The sequence below is a fragment of the Spea bombifrons genome, chromosome 1 (assembly GCF_027358695.1).
Source record: "Spea bombifrons isolate aSpeBom1 chromosome 1, aSpeBom1.2.pri, whole genome shotgun sequence".
Lineage (NCBI taxonomy): Eukaryota > Metazoa > Chordata > Amphibia > Anura > Pelobatidae > Spea > Spea bombifrons.
The window spans coordinates 123,864,414-123,879,231 of NC_071087.1; the positions used below are offsets into that span (position 1 = coordinate 123,864,414).

General features: G+C 37.7%; 1 protein-coding gene across 1 annotated transcript in view; it reads right to left on the minus strand.

Moving 5' to 3' along the window:
- TMEM132B (transmembrane protein 132B) overlaps positions 1-14,818 on the minus strand; it is a 254,075-nt gene that overhangs the window by 21,595 nt on the left and 217,662 nt on the right. Inside the window, exon 5 of the mRNA XM_053471844.1 lies at positions 9,635-9,778. Within this exon, the coding sequence (XP_053327819.1) occupies positions 9,635-9,778 (144 nt within the window). The remainder of the gene's footprint in view (positions 1-9,634; positions 9,779-14,818) is intronic.

A 14,818-nucleotide genomic window follows, 5' to 3' on the forward strand; every position in this document is an offset into this window, starting at 1 on the left:
ACCAGTCTGCCCATTCTCCTCTGACCTCTGACATCAACAAGGCATTTTTGTCCACACAACTGCCGCTCACTGGATATTTTTTTGGACCATTCTCTGTAAACCCTAGAGATGGTTGTGCGTCAAAATCCCAGTAGAACAGCAGTTTCTGAAATACTCAGACCAGCCCATCTGGCACCAACAGCCATGCCACATTCTAAGTCACTTAAATCCCCTTTCTTCCCCATTCTGATGCTTGGTTTGCACTTCAGCAAGTTTTCTTGACCTCATCCACATGCTTAAATGCATTGAGTTGCTGCCATATGATTGGCCGATTAGCTATTCGTGTTAACAAGCAATTGAACAGGTGTACCCAATAAAGTGGCCAGTGAGTATATGTAATTACTACTAATGTGTGCAAAACATTTGTAATGTACAAATAGGTTTTCCCTTATTAACTCCCAGAGCACAATAAATTTATTAGTACATTATTGCATTTATGTATGATTTTATTATTTAATAATTTATTTTATAGTAGTATGATGCCACTAAGGATTATAATATTTGTAAGTCCTATGTAAGAATATTCACTGTGCACTAGTTTTAGGCAGCTGTGAAAGAATGCTGTAAAGGAAGAATGCTTTCAAAAATGTACATGTTAATAGCTTGTTTTTAGCATTTAACAAAATGTAAAGAAAAATCTAAATCAAATCAATATTTGGTGTGACCACCTTTTGCCTTTAAAACACTATTAATTCCTCTAGGTATATGTAATAAGAACTAGGGGTCTAGCACGACATCCCTGGCTGTCACTGCCACCTGGGTAAACCAGCTGCAAACGAACCACCAACGTAACGACATGACACCAGCTCAGGCACAAAGCAAACTAACTTTTATTTGGGGAAAAACAAGGTGTTTATACACAAGACAAAAGTCGCTATAGGTCATCTGGCACACCCAGCAAATGCCTAGTGGGCCAGATGTGCCACTGGCCAATATTGCACCACCAGCTGGATATGAATGGCTGGACACTATGTGACCACAAAAATATATTGCGCATAGTATCTCCGTATCATAATCAGCAGAATATTCAAGTTGCCTGGAGAAACATGAGTGTATGAAAATAAACACCTGTGTAATTTTAAGGGTTTTGATTTTATGTATTTGCGATTTCCAGGACTGAAGACTTAAGTTATTGTCAGTCTTATATTCTCAATATTAATTGTTAATTTTTCACTCTCGCCTATTGTAACAGCATCCCAGAATCTGCAAGCACTCTATGAATAAAATGTAATGTAAAAACATAACTTGTTTTAAGACCATAACTAGTAAGTGTAAAGGCAGACTGCATGAAAAATGCATCTGGGGTATAAACACCAGTCAGCCCAAGGTTTAGTGAAGCAGAAATTCTACTGAGTATAACTAATAATTTTATATTAACAGAATAAGCCATCTGGTAGCTGCTAAATATTAATTGAACCATTATCAAATAGTAGGCCAATGTTTATGTTTACATGATTTAGAAATACTACTGAGTAAAAGAAACCATAGATTTGAATTAAAGGGTGTCCCATAGTTGCCAATATTCGAAAACTTTTTCCAGGGACACTTTGTAGAACGGCTTGAAAATGTATCACACCCACTGCCCCACAAAGCTCCACCTACTCTGCCCAACCCACATTCTTAGCATAATTTAGCTCCAACAAACTTGGGAGTAGCTCCAGACCTGTAGCATAGTGAACTCTCTCCCAAAGGGTGCCGAAGCATATGGGATCCGGTGCAAAAATTCACTAAGTAAAAAGTATCACAGGTCTTGCATCTTCTTGTTCTTTTTTTTCTCTTCTTTCTTCTCCCTCCTTTCTTCATTTGCATCTCCGCGGACATAACCTCCGCGGAAAATGGTGGACCTTCTGATGACGTCTTCTCTCCTGATTGGAGGGTCAGGGTAGAGGATGTAACTGGAAGCTTCACCATTTTGCCCTAAGGCAACCCTGTCTTAACTTCCCCCGAAATTGTGGAGCTTCTGGTAATCTCCCAACCCCAGATTAGAGAATCGGGGAGAGAACGCCACGGAAACTCCACCTTTTAGAGCTACAATAACCTTGTGTGAAATCAGTGAAAAGCCTAAAAAATCACTTTGCTGATTGGATATGCATCATACAGGGTCACTCAGCCATGTTTGCAGGAAAAAATAACGATGGTTGTCCCTTCATAGTGCACGGCATCTCTCTTTCAAACTGTCCCGCAAAAGTTTCTTCTTAGTAAACAACCTTTATATTTCAGAATGTGCTATAAATCAATATAATACACTATGATACTTGCAGTAATCTTGGGACACCTTCAAGCGTAGGATACATCAACTACAACATTACATTTATTACATTACAAAGACAATTTAAGATGACAATATTAACACGTTAAAACATACTGGTATAGAAGGAGAAGAGCGCCCTGCCCTTTTGAGCTTACAGTCTTTGATTTGCAACAGGTAGGTAGAGGAAGCCAGGGATACTTGTGGGGGGCTCCACATATAAATATTTCAGTAAATACTTGTGTGCTGTTACACCTTCCCTTCTAGAAGTAGGGAATAGTACTAAATGTGTTTCCCACGGAGGGCCTACGCAGAAGGCCCTGCACTAAGATGACTGGTTTATTGTAGACCAATAACATTAAAGATCTGTCCAAAAGAGTTGTTTGGATTATTCCTTCTGACTTAAAAAATAGACAAAAAATATACACTATACTACCTGTAAACAGGAAATGCTTAATACAATCACATTTCCGACTTGTGGTGCATATGAAGTAAAGCTTCATTTAAATACATGTGTGCATTTCTCTGCTGGAAAACAGAAAATGTATTGTTTAGAGCTACATTATTTACATGTTCACATCCAGGATATGTTGGATGAGGCTGGAATTAAATTGGCAGGAGAGTACAAAAGGATTGTTTCATGTCAGCAGAATAGCATTTAGACACGATAACAACAACAAAAAAACAAGATGTTCAAGCAGCGCTACTCGACTGTTATCACTGCAGGGTGTTACTAAATAACTGAATCTTTCCATCAATCTCAGGTATGGGCAGTGTGCAGCCCTTAACTGTTACTGGACTGACTAGCGACTGTAGGGGATAAGTCCTAAATATATAGGCTTTCCATTGATATACTTAATAGATCCGCATCCTCAATTGTACATTAATTATCAATTCAAGTTAAAGTTGTTTTACAACTACAAATGTAATTATATAAAGTGGGAGAGTCCTCCCCCCTTAAATTGGATAATAACGCATTCGGACAGATTCACTAATCCCAGCATTTGCTAGAAGGACAGGTATAATATGTGGGGACTTGCAACTGGTAAAGGGGGTGCATTCAATGGGCATCTTCATGTCCTTACTCCCCATTTGTTCCAATGAGCTCATGTATTGTGGATAATGAATATTACAAGTTCAATTTTGACAGCTAGAAACCTAAGCCGTCACTTCCATGAGCAACATAGCTTGCAGCATTTAAAATAATGCAGAATGTAAGAGACTGGAAATACAATGAAATAATAACAATAATAATAATATTATACCTCTTTATTCTGGCGTGACACTGGTTGAACCAATGCAATAATTAGTTAGCATTGATACATGTGTCAATAATTTAAAGGATGCTCATCTACACTGTGTTGTAAATTGCTAGGACGCAGAGGATGCAGTGTAATTAATTTCAAAAAATTATTTCTGCACTTTTAATGTAGAACTATTTTTAAGTTGTGTCAAAATGACTAATTTATGTAAGAAAACATGCATCACAAAGTAACAAAAGCAATGGTTCACTGGCTACATTGCTGAAAAAAAAGATTAAACTAAGGTGGGTTTGATGCTACAAGGGGAAAACTGTGATCCACCTGCATCTTTAAAGTGTTACTATCCACTGTATCTTGAAATAATATTTGAAATATTTCTGAGTTTGCAGTAAAACATACTGAAAAGAAAGGAGACATCACTTTGAAATGAAATGAAAGTCAATTTATACTGAAGATCTAAAAATTCTGGACAAAAATATTTTAATGTGCACTGGAAATCTTTTTTAATTGCCCACAACGGTAGCTGTATCCTTTTGGGTTTAAAGGGGATTATCAAAGAGGGCATGTGGGAGGACTGAGTTTAGTCTAAGAATATATATAAGCAGATCACTCAAACAGGTTCACTGTTGCGGAACTTTGAAAAGCCACCATGAATTTGCGAGGACAAAAGAACTAAATGCTGGCGGATATTTTGCAAAATCCTTTAGATCGTGCCTGGATGAAAAGCCATATCAATGAACAAATTAATGCTATTATGTCCTTTCATATAAAAATAGTGCAACCTGGCTGTCTCAAGGGTCACACATTATTTTTATTTTTTTTAAGTTTATGTTCCAATTTTTAAGTTACAAATTGTGTTTATGTTAAACATGCATTGTATGTATTTGTAACACATGTATGGATACTTATAGTCGGGGACTTAGGATGAATAAAACATTTCTGGAGTTGACTTCATATTCTACTCTGATTTAATGAAACCTAAGCATCTCGGCAAGTGATTTTACCATTTCTTTTTAATATTTTTATTATTACAAAATGTCTCAAAGTTAAGGTACGTGTTTCTGCATTGTAACGAATATGTCAAACGGGAACCCAGGTGCAGAGATAGCTTTGGATGGTACAGCTGGAGCAAGACGAATCAGTGGACAGGAGCAATCTCGGTAGTTGGACCAGGTCAAACACTGTTTAGCATGGATGTTTAGAATTTACCAAAATAGAAGACAACAACAAGGTCGCTGGACAGGCCGAGTCGGAACAATAGAGCAGAATCGTCACGCTATTCGGGAAGCTATTCGGGAAGGCAGGAGCCAATAAAAAACAGTCAATAAACAGGTCAAGTTAGATAACTATGATCAAACAAGAAAAACTACTGCAGCAGAACAAGAAGTTACACAAACTTAAGGCAGTGAATAACTGAAGTCCCAAAACGTAATAGCAATTTTCATCTTGAAACAACGTAACACAGGATCAAATGAGGCCTTCATACGCATGTGCACGGGCAAAACGTTTGTGACTGCACCAACCAATTTGGGCCTAGCGTGTGAAGTGAACATCGGACGAGGTGGCATGTGGTGATGGAGCTGTCACAATACTTCGAAGAGGCATTGCAGAAGACCTCTGCTATTATGGACTTGAGACTTCACCGTTGAGGCTGCAGGCAAATGGCAAAGGCGTCGCCTAACACAAAGGTGAGCCCTGACATGCAGACGAGCAAAGGTTTGCTGCAGGTAGACATTCCTGGTGAAATAAGCAACTTGGCTAATTATTTATGTAAATCAGAAGAATGGTTTTGCTGCTACATAGATCTGCCTCATGTCCATGTGCATAGAGCTAGCTAGAGCGGTTACGTCACACAAATTCAACAGCTTAGGAAGACTGACAGGTAACTCAAACATATTATGGGTGGATATTCAGATTCCATCAACATACCAGCATCATGTACAAGAAAAACTATTTTATTTGGCATTCTATGAAAATTCTGTGACATTCATTTAGTGATAAAAGAGAAACTTTAACATCTGTGCAGTGTACTGTGTTTGTCTCCTCGTCATGTCTCCCTGTCTTAAAGGCTGTAATGTAATACAAATGCCAAAGTTTATATGTACATGCCCTAACAAGTGATTATGTTCTTTAACACTTATTAAACAACCAATGTATCAAAATGAGCGTTCAATACACAAACTTCAGTTTTTACTTTACCCTTAGAATAAAGATGTTCAAGTGATGGACGTTGTATGACTTTCATTTTCATTGTGTTCCAAAGATACATGCTGTGAAATTCCCAATTAGTGCTATGTGCAGGAGACAGACTCCTGGGGATGGAAGGTCACATCATTCTGTCACAATATGACCTACTTACTTTTTGCAAATGCCGCTTAGGAGAACTTTAAAATTGTTGAAGAAAACTTTGTTGTGATTTCAGGGACACAAACTGAAATATAACCTGAACGACAAAAGTGGTTCTTTGATCCATATCCCACCTGTATTCTGCTTTGCACATCGCAGATTTTCTTTCTTCACTATTGGCAATGCGGCAAGACTGCCCTCCATTGTGTAGTGTTATTTTTATGTTTTTATTTGATAAAGTATGTTCCTTATTAGCGTATTAGTTTATTTTTGGACACAGTTTGAAAGAACATCTGAATTTACATTATTTTATATTTTTACTATTTTATAGATGTTCCTATTCATGCTGAGTCCCTGGCTTTTGAAAGGAACTTGGTGTGAGGTAACCAGCATGGCTGTCATCAACCGCCTCAAAGCATGTGTCTTAGGTCGGGTATACTATTGAAGTTAGTGAGCAACAATGGGATGGAGTTCAGATCCTTCAGTAGAGAGTGTGATTTTCTCCACTCTACTTCCGCATTACCTGCAGGCCAGTGGGATGGCTGAGAGAGCAGTGTTTGTTTGAAGCAACCAGAAAAATATTTGGGTCTCCTAGCTTATAGAGCAACTTCAGTTCAAACCACAGGATGTAGTCCTGTGCAGCTGATAAAACTACCGTCTCCATCTTAAAAACATTGCCCGCATCCGTGCCTTCCTAACACAGCATGCCACTAAGGCTCTCATCCATGCCCTTATTATCTCCCACCTTGAGTATTGTAACTCTGTCTTAGCTGGTCTCCCTCTTAACTGTCTCACCCCTCTACAATCCACCATGAATGTTACTGCCAGACTTATCTTCCTCTCCCATCGCTTCACTAACACCTCTCCCCTCTGTCAGTCTCTTCACTTGCTGTCTGTGCACTTCAGGATTCATTTCAAGATCCTTATTCTTACTTTCAAAGCCCTCCACAGCAGTTCCCCCACCTACATATCATCACTCATCTCTAAATACGCTCCACACCGGTCTCTCCGCTCATCCAATGATCTCCTTCTATCCTCTCCTTTGATTTCTAGCTCTCATGCACACTTACAATTCTCAAGGGCTGCCCCTATCCTCTGGAATGCTATCCGTCTTTCTCCGTGCCTTTATTCCTTCAAAGAGTCCCTCAAGACCCACTTCTTTAAGGACGCTTAGCACAACATAGCACATTAACGCCCTCCCATATTCCTTTTGCTCACCTTTCCTAGTCCCTCTCCTGCGATACTTTTACTAGTATGGCTGGTCAATCCCTAACAACGGCACTTTTACCTATTGTGTAATACACCCTAAATCCCTCTAGATTGTAAACTTGTTTGAGCTGGCCCCTCCTCACCTGTTGTCTCTGTAAGTCAAATTGTTATGTTACATACTACTTCTTATGTCCTGTCCACCCGTTGTACAGCGCTACGAAATTTGATGGCACTATATATATTAAATAAATAACAATAATAATAATCTTGGGTCTTCAAAGAGGACTTTTGAAGGTTCTGTGTGGAGTACCAAAGGCTGAAGTGGAATGCATGTTATGTGGCACATAACAGCATTAGCAACCTCTTCTATACCTGAGGCTAGTGTGTATGACAACATCTGTGCACAAGTAGGTAGAGATGTTGGACAGGAGAAGCAGAAGTGTTATACAGTTATAGTAGTGTAAGGTCACAGAGGTTATGTTTGGTTTGCAGAGGCTTTGGGGTAGAGGAGGGTTGTTGGAGTTATAAGGTAGTAGAATAGAAGGTGGGAGTCACACAGAGAGAAGGGAGTGTTAAAAAATGTGGCCATCAGAATGTTTGGTGGAGGTGATCAACCATGAGAGACCAAAAGTGGAAGCTAGGGAATAACAGCAGGGGCAGAAGGTTTGTTGATATGTATTGTTTAAGTTATTCAGGATTATAGATGTGAAAAAACCTCATGATATATATTTTATTGGTTATTAAAGAAGTCACTTTGAAAAGGTGTGGCTCTCCACAACTGAATATAGTCTAGATGTTCCAGAAGCTCATAAGGCCTGTGGAGAAAATCTCCCATATGGTTCAAGCATATGAGATAGATTCGAACTATTGAGAAGCTGTTGGTAAATTAACAGTATAAAGAAAAATCTTTGAGACCCACAAAGTTGCTAAGCTGGTGCAACTAGATTTTTTTACTGTTATTATCCAGTACATAGTTACTGCATGCTTCTTTAAGTTATTTTATTTTTGGTTCACAATGTTTTTTTTAATCATACAGAATGTACAAATGTTGAGCTGTTTAATAACTTCTGCACAAACATATTTCTACACCATACAAAATGTAATTCCAGACTGGGATATTCTTGATTTATTCTAGATCCAATACATTCATTGTATCTATGATATACAGTCACTGATTGTAATATATCTGTATTCTCTGTAAACACAAAATAATGAAATATAAGTTTTAAAAAATGTTAGATTCAAATGTTAGCTTACAACGTGTTTTAGTTCTATCTGCAACATTTGCATAACTAGTGTTAGTTTATTAAAATGCAATAATATCAACTACTTCTAGCACTGTTTAGAATCAGTCCAGCAAACGGACAGATGTAGAGACAATCTAAAAGAGTTAATGTGACTTACGGTGACAAGCGGTCTGCTCTGTCACATTCTTTAACAATACTGTGGGGAAAAAAAGATGAGTAGAACATTTATGTTCTAGGTAGACGGATCTGATTTACAGCTTTCATGCCAATATAAATCAGGGGGAATAAGCTGTAATTCTCAACTTTCAGAGAACGTCTTAGACAAAGATGATGAGTGGATCTTGGATGTTTGCAAGCAGAATCAATAAATGGGAAAGAATAGACTTACTCTAAGCGTTGATTTAAGAAATTAACTTAGAGAGAGTTAGAAGCTGCATCTGCAGAACAGATATAGCTACTATTACAGCACTGATTGTAAAAGGTAAGTCCTCAGGGTTGGAGTCTGAGGTCACAAAAAAATTAAATTTGAAACCAATTTCTGTGCGGTGTTTTCCCTCTACTCGGATTCCTTCAGTGCTGAAGTAGTAAAATGCCTTGAAGCCATCATGGATGCTGTGGATGTTGTACTATCATCATAAGTCTAGAAGACTTTGGAGCATATCTCGCTTAGGGGAAACCAGAGCTTGTGATGCACATTATTCAGAATTATAGAAACATATGAAATTATACATATGCCTTGCGATTGTCTCAAAATATAAAAAAAATAATGCAGAGTACACATTGAAGTTCTGTGTATTATAAAAATTCAGTCCTGTAAGTAAATTATAGTATGCTTAGCTTTCATTATTGAGGAGTTCAAGAGTATCAGCAAAACATCTATTTACGGTGTGCTATGCACATTCATACACCGTTGTTCACTGGGCTCCCCATATTGTAGTTTTATTGATACACCTGATGTAAAACCCAAACCACCAACATGATTCCACTTACTGATCATTTAAATAAAAAATATTTTACATACCATTAAAGGCTCCGACATCCTACACATTGTGATTTTTTTTATTTCATTTTTTGGTGAGTTGTCCAACCATTCTTCTGCTTAAAAACATTTTTTATGTTTTGGTCTTTAAAGATTTTAAATAAAATAATATCACAAGAGGACAAAACCGCACTAAGCAGGAGTCTCTGTTTAAGCCCGTTTTTTTTGGCAGCTGTGCAAGGTGCAGACACACACTCCATGGTGTTCTTATCCTTAAATTAATGGCATTGAAGAGAAATCTCACCTTTATGACATCTTCATCTGCTGACTTGCACTCGGTGGAGTCAGACACATCAATCACAGAGCCATCTTCCTGTACAGCTACCACCTTCACAGGGATAGACATTGCCCTTCCTGTCAAGATGGCTGTGTTAAGAAGTTCAGTGTCCTGTGTGTCAGGAAAAGCAGAGGAAACAATTACCTCACATTGTACAGATGATCTCACACAGTTACCAATAAATGCATAGTAAAAATAAAAATGTAGTATTTACAACCTGTGACCATGTTAAAATAAAATTCCTAGAGGATGGTGGAAGTTGTTAGAGGTTACAATCTTACAGTGACTGTCCCTAGGTCATCTGTCCCTGTCCCTGTAATGGTTAATTATATTGATAACTGTATGTCTCTACCAGGATCTCTTTTAGGATATAGTTATGTAAGCACATGGAAATCTGTTTAGAAAGCCACAAATTAAGCCTTCTTTGACAGAGGGTTGTCTTGCCATAATACTGAAACACGTAATATTTTACTTTTACATCTGTGAAGCCATTTTTTACCAAATCACCACCATCCTCACAAATATGTTTCACGGCTGGGAGCAAAAAGAAAACAACTTAAAATGCAATGTTTGCTTTGGTACATTAGAAGAAACATTTTTACGTAACCAAAGTTTGATGCTAGACATTCAGAATAATACTGCTTAACTATTTAAACTATACTGTTTTATTACAGATGGTACATAGTTAGTGATAATATACATAAACAGCTTGGAATTAATTCATCAACACACAGTAGAGTAATACCATATGTGAACACTATTCAAAAACAAAAGATGTATCTTTCACTTTTGTAACATGACCATGTGCTTAGTTACCAGAGAAATTACTTTAAAAAAGAGGGGCTTTTCATTTATTTCATGGATAAAGATTTTAAGTGGGCAAGTAAAGCAAAAGAATAAAGCATGACAGTATTTTCTCTGACATAGAAATTGTTTCTTAAATGAAGATATTGGCTGATTATGGAGATTATTAGGTACGTTACGCACACAGGTGTCTCTAAGGAGATGTCTGCAAGGATAAGGAATCAATTTTTAAGTGCTTTACATCCCACCCAAGTTACAGAAATTATACTGACCATTAGATCCTACATATTTGCCCCTTGATGAATTAACAGCTCCGGTTTACTAATGACTCCATTAGCACAGCCTTCATTCAGACCTCTGCGTGGCTGCAGTTTGATTAATTACTTCAAATGAGTTGCTCTCTCTGCCCGTTGAATGTAGGTAACGATGGACTGTGACCTCTTAATGATACTGTATACAAGTTCAGAATACATTTCGTCTTGATGATGCCATAGGAATTATAGCGCTTACCAGACAATACCAGTGATAAATGCCTGGGGGTCATTCTAGCAATATTAATTTGTTGGTATTTGTATACTTTGTTGAAAAATGACAGTTTATCATAACTTAGCATATTGGTATTTTCAGCCATTTGTCTTCGCTGGTTCCATTAGATACATTAATTCCAGGGTATGTGTTCCATTAAAAGCTATAGGATGAGTCAATACCATTATGCTTGAATTTATCCATTTAACTATTACAGTACAAAGCTACCAGGAGTAGACTCACAGGTGAAGTCCATTGGTGACCCTGATATAGTATATTTGCATAAAACCGAATATGCTGATGCTGTTACATCATTGGACTCTCTGCAACTTCAACTGAACTTCCAATTTAACCTCTTACATCATTGGACTCTCTGCAACTTCAACTGAACTTCCAATTTAACCTCTTACAAAGAAGTGGTAGTGCACCACCCGAATATAGTCTGCCTCTAGGCAACATTTTCTTAAATAAGCTGTGCTAAGATTACATATACCTTTCACATGCACATAATCAGACATCATTCCCTCTAAAAGACATTTTGCCTTCTTGTTCTGTCTAAACATGCTTTACATCTGAAGAGATAAAGGGATACCACCTGTGAAGCACCTGATATCCAAGTTGATATTCAAGCTGATCCTAGAAATATTGCCATTTTACCCATGGTTCTGGATATCACGGACTAATGTGAAAGAGCCAGGTCCAATCCAACACCGGATTTCATGTCTAAAAAGCAATTCTGGTGCAAAATGGGGTGAACCCTAAAAACCAAAGGAATAGTTCAGACACGAAGACAATTCCATTTGGTTGCTATGGTGAGAAGACAACTTTTTAATCTCTTTTTTTGTAGATACCCTCCACAGATATTCTGGTTCTGCAAAATTTTAATCAGTAAGGAAGTATATCTAGTATTAGCTACAATTGCTTATGATATAGCCACATGCAGTGGCATTGGCGTGGGGGGTGAGGGGGCCACTCATCAAGGCAGTGCTACACACTCTCCCCGTGTCTTTTTTCTTTGTCCCCTTCTCCATGAACCAGGCATCCCAGAGCACTTCTGCAAAAGGGAAGAGCCTCCGGGCACATCTTCTCCCCAATTAGAGGCAGATAGATTTGCGAAGAAAGAAGGAGCAGAAACGTATCTTATTCTGCGAATCTGTCTTCATTATTTTGGCCTCTCAAAGAACTTCTGCAAAAGGGCGGAGCCACAGGGACAGCCCCAGTTCCTTCAATCAAGGGACAGGGTGTGCCCTGCAGGTCCGTCCTTTTGTGGAAGTGCTCCAGGAGACCTGGTTCACATAGAAGTGGACAAAGATAGAAAGCACAATGAGAAGCGCCCATAGAAAAAAGACAAAAGAAAGAAGAAGAGGCAAGAGAAGAAGCAGAGCAGCAGGAAAGGAAACGGGTATACAGAAGCGGTCTGTGGAGAAGGTAGACATTGAGAGAGAGTGTGAGAGAGTGAAGGTGTTTTTCTATTTTAAAGTGTGGGGTGGGGGATGTCAAATATAGGATCCGCCTCGGGTGCCAAATACTCTAGGTACGCCTCTGGTCACATGAATAGTTTAGTAGGGCTTGTATGTAGCATAATTTATATAAATATAAATGTTAGTAGAAAATTCTTTATGGCACACCAGTCAATTATCCTTTCATTATCCTAATGACAGCTAATAGGTTTACATATTGGTATACTGTGAAGCATTTTTTGTATGTTTGGATCTATGCATATACCAACAATTAAGCTAGCGCAGAGCATAGATCAAATTGTTTGCTCTTAAAAGTACATTTTGCTATTAAGCACATGGGCTTTAAATTTAACTTTTGGTTGTCACAGTTAGCAGTGAAGTTTTCATACATTTTATTGATATTATGATATAATATTTCTGCTTCTATGGACTGAGGTAAATGGGTCAGCTGGTGTTTCAGCCGTGTAAATGCTTTTCTTATTTGACTCCACTTTTCTCAAAGCTTTGCTCGCTATGGTTATATGAGGCAACATAATTACAAGTAATAAAAGAGAGAATTATTGCTACATTGCCTTCACATATTGGGATAGCTCATGCAAGACATTTAAACCCATGGTGAATTTGTAGACCTGCATTGCCTCAACCAAAAAGTGACAGGACGCGTTTATAATGCATAGTGGCCACTGAAGGTCATTCAGAACATTTTAAGTAACCAAACAGCTGGCAGGGAGACATATTAGCATTTATGCCTGAGAGCTATGTGAGGAGAAGCAGAAACAGATTACTTTGAGAAGGTTCCGCAACAGCGTATGCATGACTTACAGTAGAGATTCTGTCCCAAATAAGGAAAGGGGCTAATTCTGCACGTAAGGTCAAAAAGTTGTCTAGAAGTCTTTTTGTATTGAGGAAGCTACAAAATTTTAAAGCCAAACCCTCAAAAAAAGTTTATTACTTACAACAAATTTTTGTGACTACATCATATGGGGATTAGGACCTCATTCATCATAGATAACCACGATCATATTTTTGTTCATTTGTGGAAAGATTACAGTAAAACTCTGACAGTCCGCAGTTATGTATGCAGGCTATTTAATTTAGGTATTTTTTTTTTTACTGTAAAATATGTTGTATTTCTGTCCATGTATAAGATGGGGGCCTTATCTCACTGCATTTATTAATAAAGACTCTATTGAAAATCAACAATACTGTACACAAAACGTCTAATCGCTTTTGACACAGATTAAGAACTACTGGTACAGAAGGAGGGCCTCACAATCTAAGGTTTGGATTATATCTTCCTGCCCTGTTTTTGCTCTCTGTAACTTTATAATTATTTTCCATCTCTTTTTCAGTTTATGCACAATAATGGCTTTTTGGTCTTTCATGACAAGTTTTATTTTACTTTCATTTTTCCACACTAATAGAATCTTGTTTTATGAACATAATACTGCCAACAAAGGTTCCACAATTAGATTCTGCACTCTCATTCTGTTACTAATATCTCTCTGTCCCACCAAGAATTCTAGTTCCTTAATAAAGTCAAGTTAATGGGCAGCAGTACAGCCAGTAACCCTTGACCTAGATGCTGGAAGGAATAACGTTGTGGTGCCACATGACCATGCACTGTCTAACGGTTACTGATCCCCTGAGTTCTATAGAATCACTTTTAGGCAACTTTGTGATGCTTTAATGAATAAAACCAATTGTCTAATTTGTTCTGGATCTATATATTGGGCAATCATAACTAAACTATATTGCAATTCCATTAGTCCCTGTACAAGAATAACACAGAGGTTAATATTTTTTCTTTATTTTTTTTTTTTAATTACAACTGTAACCTTGTTAATAGTATTCTTTTGTTGTCTGAAGGAATATATTCCTTATCCAGCCTAGCGTAAATTAAAATTTAATAGAACATCAGGTCGAAGTAGAATTAGGAAGCAAATGACAGCTGTTTAATTAAAAGCTAAAGCTGATTAGATGGCAGTGCCGAGAGAAATACTCCAGAGAACGAGAATAAAACTATTGAAACTCAAGGCAGAGATAATGGCTTTATTTAAATATGAATAAGCTCTTTTGCAGCGCTGGTGTAAATGTTTGCCACCTCATTGGTCTGGACAAACTCAGAAAATGCGAATGAGCAAGTTGGCAGGAGAGCAGATAAGGATTTGAATACCTGCAGTCCGTTTAAACTTCATCTGTGCCTTTATAAACAAGAGGCATTATTTGGATAAAATGTATCAGTTGTTAATGGACCTGCCTTTGTAAAGGAAGGTCAGCTGAACAAAAAATGTATTTTTATTCTTCTTTCCGATGCCCACTCATGACTTAGAAAAAATGGACAATTGATTTGCCTTTTATA